A 9,090-nucleotide genomic window follows, 5' to 3' on the forward strand; every position below is an offset into this window, starting at 1 on the left:
TAATAGATTTAGGAGAAGAACAGTGACCGTCTACCACAGCAGCAATAGAACGGTCAGAAAGGAAACTTGAGATGAAGTTACAGAGAGAAGGATAGAAACCGTAGGAGGGTAGTTTAGAAATCAAAGCTTTGTGCCAGACTCTATCAAAGGCTTTTGATATGTCCAAGGCAACAGCAAAAGTTTCACCAAAGTCTCTAAAAGAGGATGACCAAGACTCAGTAAGGAAAGCCAGAAGATCACCAGTAGAGCGGCCTACGATGTTACAGCGCCATAACCTAAGCCGACCAATCAATCACTCTAAAGCAACTATTTTCCTTCACACAAAAAATACATGCATCTACTACAAACACACCCTTCACTCAAGATTCTAAATATAGCCACTCCTAAATCAACCTCGGACTCCCCATCTGTGAACAAATGTTCCCAGGTCGGACTCCTCTTCTGGTATCGACCTAAGTGTCTTGACAACCGCCTCAACTTTTTCTTCATTAACTTTTGCAACATTTGCGGCCTTAGATCTAAGTTTCAATCTGGAGAACACCAACTCTCCTCTGCTAAACCTTATCTTCTTTTCCTCAATGAAACACAGGTGTCTGAGGTAACTGAAAGTAGCGCCTTTTCTGCTCCCTGCTACTTTCTCTATCCTCATTTTCAGTCCAAAGCTGTATGTTGCGTCTATGTGCGCAACGTCTTAATCTTTCTTCGTGAAATCTTCCGATTTTCCATCATATAGCTACGACTACAGAGTCACTCTCAAACTAAATTTATCTCTGCTGTATTCGTCTCAACTAACACCTGCCAAAACGCTAATTACTCCTAGTAAAACCTAAAGCACTTGATTAAGGGGTACTGTGAACTTATCATTAAACCCAGCTGTGACCTCACTGAACTTTTCCCTTTGTGTCTCACAACACAACGGGGCAGTCACAGGCTGCCCTCTAAAGACAGTTGTTTTTCTTCACACAAAACTACTTGTACCTAATTACACACACACACCCTTCACTAAAAATTCAAAATTATCATGGTGACTCCTACACCAGCCTCGGAGTCCCCATCTGGGGAAGGGACCATAAATATTCCCAGGTCGGACTGCTCTTCTGGTATCGACTCTGGTATGACTAACCTCGTGTCCTCTTATCTGACAATGGCACATAATTCATTAGCGTTGTCTTACAGGAGATTTGTAAAAAAATTCTGCAGAAGCAGAGAGAGAGGCTGAAGACAGTCAGTTAGGGGAGAGGAGTTCATGAGACGCTTTTCATTCCACCCTGTCTAGAAGAGCGGTATGAGTGGAAGCCCCCCCCAGACATGTGAGGCATACTCTATACATGGCCGGATAAGGCCCTTGTACAAAGCTAGTAGCTGAGGGAAAGTGAGAAAAACTGGCGGAGACGTCTCAGAACACCTAACTTCATAGAAGCTGTTTTAGCTAGAGATGAGATGTGAAGTTTCCAATTCAGATTATAAGTAAAGTATAGACCGAGGATGTTCAATGTAAATGAGGGAGACAGTTGAGTGCCATTGAAGAAGAGGGGATAATTGTCTGGAAGATTGTGTCGAGTTGATAGATGCAGGAATTGAGTTTTTCAGGCATTGAATAATACCAAGTTTGCTCTGCCCCAATCAGAAATTTTAGAAAGATCAGAAGTCATGCGTTATGTGGTTTCCCTGCGTGAAAAGTTTATTTCCTGAAGGATTGGACGTCTATGAAAAGACGTGGAAAAGTGCAGGGTGGTATCATCAGCTTAGAAGTGAATAGGAAAATAAGTTTGGTTTAGAAAGTCATTGATGAATAATAAGAAGAGAGTGGGTGACAGGACACCACTGAGGAACACCACTGTTAATATATTTAGGAGAACAGTGACCGTCTACCACAGTAGCAATAGAACTGTCAGAAAGGAAACTTGAGATAAAGTTACAGAGAGAAAGATAGAAGCCGTAGGAGGGTAGTTTAGAAATCAAAGCTCTGTTCCAGACTCTATCAAAGGCTTTTGATATGTCCAAGGCAACAGCAAAAGTTTCACCAAAATCTCTAAAAGAGGATGACCAAGACTCAGTAAGGAAAGCCAGAAGATCACCAGTAGGACGGCCTTGACGGAACCCGTACTGGCTATTAGATAGAAGGTTGTGAAGTGATAGATGTTTAAGAATCTTCCTGTTGAGAATAAACTCAAAAACCTTAGATAGGCAGGAAATGAAAGCAATAGGATGGTAGTTTGAGGGATTAGAACGGTCACCCTTTTTAGGAACAGGTTGAATGTAGGCAAACTTCCAGCAAGAAGAAAGGTAGATGTTGACAGACAGATCTGAAAGAGTTTGACTAGGCAAGGTGCAAGCACGGAGGCACAGTTTCGGAGAATGATAGGAGGGACCCCATCAGGTCCATGGGCCTTCCGAGAGTTTATGCCAGCAAGGGCATGGAAAACATCATTGCAAAGAATTTTAATAGGTAGCATGAAGTAGTCAGAGGGTGGAGGAGAGGGAGGAACAAGACCTGAATCGTCCAAGGTAGAATTTTTAGCAAAGGTTTGAGCGAAGAGTTCAGCTTTAGAAATAGATGTGATAACAGTGGTGCCATCTGGTTGAAATAAATGAAGGAAAGAAGAAAAAGCAAAGTTATTGTAGATATTTTTGTGTAGATGCTAGAAGTCACGAAGAGAGTTAGATCTTGAAATATTTTGACACTTTCTGTTAATGAAGGAGTTTTCGGCTAGTTGGAGAACAGACTTGGCATGAGAATTCTGGTGATGGAAGGCTTAAGTACCTTTTATGGGTCACTTCTCTATTATGTTTGTGTATAGCACGAGAGTTGTGTTAAACCAAGGTTTGGAAGGTTTAGGTCAAGAAAAAGAGTGAGGAATGTACGCCTCCATGCCAGACACTATTACCTCTGTAATGCGCTCAGCACACAAAGACGGGTCTCTGACACGGAAACAGTAATCATTCCAAGGAAAAGCAGTAAAATACTTCCTCAGGTCCCCGCAAATAGCAGAGGCAAAACGCCAGAGGCACCTTCGCTTAGGGGGATCCTGAGGAGGGATTGGAGCGATAGGACAAGATACAGATATGAGATTGTGATAGGAGGAGTCCAACGGAGAAGAGAGGGTGACAGTATATGCAGAAGGATTGGAGGTCAGAAAAAGGTCAAGAATGTTGGGCGTATCTCCAAAGCGGTCAGGAATACGAGTAGGGTGTTGCACCAATTGTTCTAGGTCGTGGAGGATAGCAAAGTTGTAGGCTAGTTCACCAGGATGGTCAGTGAAAGGAGAGGAAAGTCAAAGCTGGTGGTGAACATTGAAGTCTCAAAGAATGACGATCTCTGCAAAAGGGAAGAGAGTCAGAATGTGCTCCACTTTGGAAGTTAAGTAGTCAAAGAATTTTTTATAGTCAGAGTTAGGTAAGAGATATACAGCACAGATAAATTTAATTTGAGAGTGACTCTGTAGTCGTAGCCAGATGGTGGAAAACTCGGAAGATTCAAGAGCGTGGGCACGAGAGCAGGTTAAATCGTTGCGCACATAAACGCAACATCCAGTTTGGATAGAAAATGAGGATAGAGAAAGTAGGAGGGAACAGAAAAGGGACTACTGTCGGTTGCCTCAGACACCTGAGTTTCAGTGAGGAAAAGAAGATGAGGTTTAGAAGAGGAAAGGTGGTGTTCTACAGATTGGAAATTAGATCTTACACCGCGAATGTTGCAGACGTTAATGAAGAAAAAGTTGAAGGGGGTGTCAAGGCACTTAGGGTCGTCGTCAGAAGGGCAGTCCGACCTGGGGACATTTGTGGTCCCCTCCCCAGATGGGGACTCCGAGGCTGGTGTAGGAGTCGCCATGAATTTGAAATTTTGAGTGAATGGTGTGTGTTACTAAGTGCTTGTATTTTTGTGTGGAGGAAGAGAGTCGTCTTAAGAGGGCAGGCTGTGACTGCCCCCTTTTGTTGTGAGACACAAAAGGAAACGTTCAGTGAGGTCACAGCTGGGTTTAATAAGTTCACAGCACCTCCTGATACAGTGCTTTACACCTTACATCCTACTGGTTTGTAGCATATCATAGGGAAGGTTGAGGTAACTTTATCCATGCCGCCAGGTATCTAGAAAGGGATATTTTTGTCCTCCTTACAAACAATATCAAGAAATATTGTAAAAGTGTCTTGGTCAGAGCTAAAGATTTAACGAAGGCGATGATGCTTCTCTATCTGCTTAGCCCTTCCGATGGGATCTTCGAATCCATCAAGCCACACCGAACATTCAGTTACTGTAAAAGACGTATTTACAACAGGACCTATATGAATACTCAAAAGATGACATCCTTCATCTATGTCCAGATAATGTTCAACGAGTGGCCAAGATTAGAGGAAATAATAACATCATTATGCTCACTTTTTTTATGATTCGTTTCTCCCTGAACGTGTAAAAATCGGTCCTCTTTCTCTTCCAGTAAAGGCATTCGTTGACCGTCCTTTACAATGCTACTGGTGTTAAGAGCTCGGTCATTGGAGGAAAAACTGTCAAAATAGTACCCGGTGCGGTCATTGCTCAGCCCTTGATTCGTACCATACTCCTGAATGCGGATCGAAACCCTTGTGCTTTTACTGCTACGTTCCCGACAATGCAAGAGATACCGTCTCGAGAAGGACGGCCTCCAGCTGGCTAATTATCATTTTATAAGTCTAGGTAGTGCCAGACATGAACTTTTTTTCAGACAGAAGGATGGTGGTGGAAAAACATATGCCTCATTTCTCCACTCCAGATCTTCCACCTCTGCCACATGTAATAATGTTGTAACACCTTTCCGCCTCTCTCAACCATCGATTATTTCCTCCCCTCCTTGTAAAAATGTCGCTCCTTCAGTTTCTTTCACCAACAAGTTCTCTCTTTTGGAGGATATTACAGATAAATCCTCCTCTGCATCTTCAGCTAAGCCGACCTCCTTTTCAGCAAAGCCCTCCACTGCATCTTCACCAGCTAGTCTCCCCGTACAGAAGTTCATATTGCTAAAGTCCACGCCCCCATGTACTGTCAACCACGAACGATTTCTAAGACTTTTAAGCCTCCACAGCCACATGATAACAACTCTCCTACGCCTCCTCCTCACTCCCACCAAAAATGCTGCCGAGGGTCTGCCTAGTCCCTAAACTCGAGGGAATCCTCCTCCTCTAGTCTTTTTAGGAGTTTCAGATACTCGTGTGGAGTAGCTATCCCTACACCAGTTACTCAATCTCAGGTTTCTATGCCTACAGGTATTGTGGAACCAGATAAGCCTCGCAGGCCGAATATGATACCTAGTCAGGGTAGACAAAGGGAAGCTTCTCTCTGGGGCTTCTCTGAAAACACCCTCAAAATACTTATATTTCAAATTTTGCAGTGGAATTCCCTGGAGTTCCTGGGAGGAACTCCGGGTATTGATCTCTAGGTTTTCTCCGGTCTGTATTTATTTGCAAGAGGCAATGCTCGGAGAATCAACTTATCTTGGTACTCCTGGGTATCATGCTTTTTTTTCTCCACTATATTTCCTTGTCAGGGCACTGCCATCTTTATTCGAAATGATATTCTTTTTATCCACCTGCAGATTCACTCGCCGCTGCAGGGTTTTGCTATTAAGGTTTTCATAAATCGTTTATATTCATTGTACAGTCTGCATCTGCCTCCCAGTGTACCAATCGAGAAATGAAATTGATAATATTTTAAATGCTCTTCCTTCTCCTATTTTATTGGGAGACTTCAATGATCGCCATTCTTTGTGAGATGATGACATAAAAACATATGAACATAAGAAATAAGGGAAGCTGCAAGAAGCCACCAGGCTTACACGTGGCAGTCCCTGTATGAAATATTCCTACATAATTCCACCTGTCAGCTCCATCCATAAATCCGTCTAATCTTCTCTTAAAGCTCCCTAATGCCTTAGTACTAACAACTTGATTTCTGAGTCCATTCCAATCATCTACCACCCTATTTGAGAACCAATTTTTTCCTGTTTCTTTCTTAAGCCTAATTTTTTCAAGCTTGAACCCGTTATTTCTTGTTGTTTACTGCTTACTGATCCTAAGAGTTTTGCCTACGTCCCTCTTGTTATTAACCCTTATACCACTTAAAGACTTCTTTCAGGACCATTCTTAACATACGTCTCTCAAAAGAATGTAAATTTAACAGCTTCAATCTCGCCTCGAAAGAAATACTCCTCATCCCCTGTATCCTTTAAGTCATTCTCCTTTGTACTATTTGCCCTGTTTCTGGCCTCTACGCATTGCTTTCCTAGACGTAGTTCTGAGCTAACTATATTATAACTCCTACATCTTTTTCGTACCCTGATCTTACCAGGGTTTCATTGTTTATTGTGTACCTAATGTGTGGGTTTCCTCTACCTACGCTACGTACTTTGCATTTGTTGATATTAAGCTGCAATTGCCATTTGTCCATTCATTCGTTCATCATTTCTAAATCTGCCTGCAAGGCGATGACATCCGATTCTGACCTAATTAATCTACCTATCTTTGTGTCATTCGCAAATTTACTAGCATCACTATTAATTCCACTAAGTCATTGATATATATTAAAAACAACAATGACCCTAATACTGATCTCTGTGGCACCCCACTTATTACCTGACCCCACTCGGATTTAGAGCCGTTTATTACAACACTCTGTCGTCTAGCCACGACCTTACCCAGCCTAACACCTTCCCATCTATCCCGTGTGCCCTAACCTTTCTCAGGAGCCTTTGATGGGGTACCTTGGGAAACGCTTTACTAAAGTCCAGATATAAGATGTCATAACTATCACCATTATCTGGTGTTTCGTACACTTTACTGTAAAAACGTAGCAAGTTCGTCAGGCAAGACTTCCCCTTCGTGAAGCTATGCTGTGACCGATTTATATCAAATTATGTTTGTCTAAATTTTCCCTAATGTTCTTCGCTATTATTGACTCCATTATTTTACCTAAAACAGAAGTTAAGCTGACAGGTTTATAATTTGACGTTAAAGTTTTATTTCTTATCATAAAGGTGGTACTACATTAGCCTGCCTCCACATTACTGGTACCTCAACTGACCCAAGTGATTTCCTAAAGACAGAAACTAACGGCTCTCTAATAACCTCTTTGCATTCCTTAAGTACTCTGGGATATATTTCATCTGGTCCTGGTGTCTTGAACGTTTAGCTTATCTATCTCCTGTTCCATTATCTCCTTAGTTATGGTAATATCTGTCAGCCTCTCATTCTCATCTACTCTAAATATTTGTTCACTATTCGGCATATCCTGCATGTTTTCCAGGGTGAAGACTAATCTCCTGCCTTTAATGGACCTATAGATTCCTTATTCTTCGTATACGAGTATACCTGGTAAAATCCCTTGGGATCCGCCTTCGCCTGGCAGGCTACCTTTAATTCATAATTACTTTTAGCTTTCCTCGTTAACCTCCTGACTGTTCTAATTTATTATATTGTGACCTTAAAATTTCTATCCCTGCCTTTAATCTCTTCTGTATATATATATATATATATATATATATATATATATATATATATATATATATATATATATATATATATATATATATATATATATATATATATATATATATATATACTTCTCTTCCGCCCTATATAGTGTTTTAACCTAGCAGACATCCATTTCGGGTAATTTTTCTGTGACTTTATTGCTCTATACTGGATGTTTGCTAACTGTCCTGTATGCAATTTATCTACGATATATTTATACAACTCATCTACATTTACTTCACCTAATCCTCTCATTTACCTCTCATCACCTAATCTCGTCTCATCTACTCACCTCGACCTCAACTCTCCCATTTCAGCATGACATGACAACATATTCACACATATCCCCTTCTCTCTACCTCCTCCGAGCCTTCCGGACACTTCTTCCCTCCTCTTGCCCTACACCCTCACACCTCATCTCACCTCTCTCATCCTGCCTTATCTCTATGAACTCCGTCCCGTACCTGACGTCATCCTGTGTCCGTTGCCAGTCAACTCTTTGGAGCTACCTTTTTAATTCCTCAAAATCTGCTCTCCTCAAGTCAGGTATTTTATTAGTGTTTTTACTGCTAAAAGTTTCCTTTCATTTTAATTTTTACCTACTTTCCCTACCTGTCCTCCAACCTCTACCTGCATGACTGCATCTTCCCTGTTAGTTAGAATAAAATCTAGAATATTTTTCACCCTTGTGGGTTCTACGATTACCTGTTTAAAAAAATCAACCTGAATTTTTTTTTTCTTTTTTTTTTTTTAATGTAGGAAGGACACTGGCCAAGGACAACAAAAATACAATAAAAAAATGCCCACTGAAATGCCAGTCCCATAAAAGGGTCAAAGCAGTAGTAAAAAATTGATGAATAATTGTCTTGAAACCTCCCTCTTGAAGGAATTCAAGTCATAGGAAGGTGGAAATACAGAAGCAGGCAGGGAGTTCCAGAGTTTACCAGAGAAAGGGATGAATGACTGAGAATACTGGTTAACTCTTGCTTTAGAGAGGTGGACAGAATAGGGATGAGAGAAAGAAGACTGTCTTGTGCAGCGAGGCCCCGGGAGGAGGGGAGGCATGCAGTTAGCGAGATCAGAGGAGCAGTTAGCATGAAAATAGCGGAAGAAGACAGCTAGAGATGCAACATTGCGGCGGTGAGAGAGAGGCTGAAGACAGTCAGTTAGAGGAGAGGAGTTGATGAGACGAAAACCTTTTGATTCCACCCTGTCTAGAAGAGCAGAATGAGTGGAACCCCCACAGACATGTGAAGCATACTTCATACATGGACGGATAAGCCCTTGTACAGAGTTTGCAGTTGGGGGGTGAGAAAAACTGGCGGAGACGTCTTAGAACGCCTAACTTCATAGAAGCTGTTTTAGCTCGAGATGGGATGTGAAGTTTCCAGTTCAGATTATAAGTAAAGGACAGACCGAGGATGCTCAGTGTAGAAGAGGGGGACAGTTGAGTGTCATTGAAGAAGAGGGGATAGTTGTCTGGAAGGTTGTGTCGAGTTGATAGATGGAGGAATTGAGTTTTTGAGACATTGAACAATACCAAGTTTGCTCTGCCCCAATCAGAAATTTTAGAAAGATCAGAAGTCAGGC

General features: G+C 41.7%; 1 protein-coding gene across 1 annotated transcript in view; it reads right to left on the reverse strand.

Annotated features, from left to right (window-relative positions):
- Positions 1-4,167: 4,167 nt before the first annotated feature.
- LOC135113852 (uncharacterized) overlaps positions 4,168-9,090 on the reverse strand; it is a 32,957-nt gene continuing 28,034 nt past the window's right edge. The window contains exons 5-6 of the mRNA XM_064029474.1: positions 4,379-4,559; positions 4,168-4,253 (exon numbers count right to left, since the gene is read on the reverse strand). Coding sequence (XP_063885544.1) covers positions 4,168-4,253; positions 4,379-4,559 — 267 coding nt within the window. The remainder of the gene's footprint in view (positions 4,254-4,378; positions 4,560-9,090) is intronic.

This window comes from Scylla paramamosain, chromosome 26, assembly GCF_035594125.1.
Source record: "Scylla paramamosain isolate STU-SP2022 chromosome 26, ASM3559412v1, whole genome shotgun sequence".
Lineage (NCBI taxonomy): Eukaryota > Metazoa > Arthropoda > Malacostraca > Decapoda > Portunidae > Scylla > Scylla paramamosain.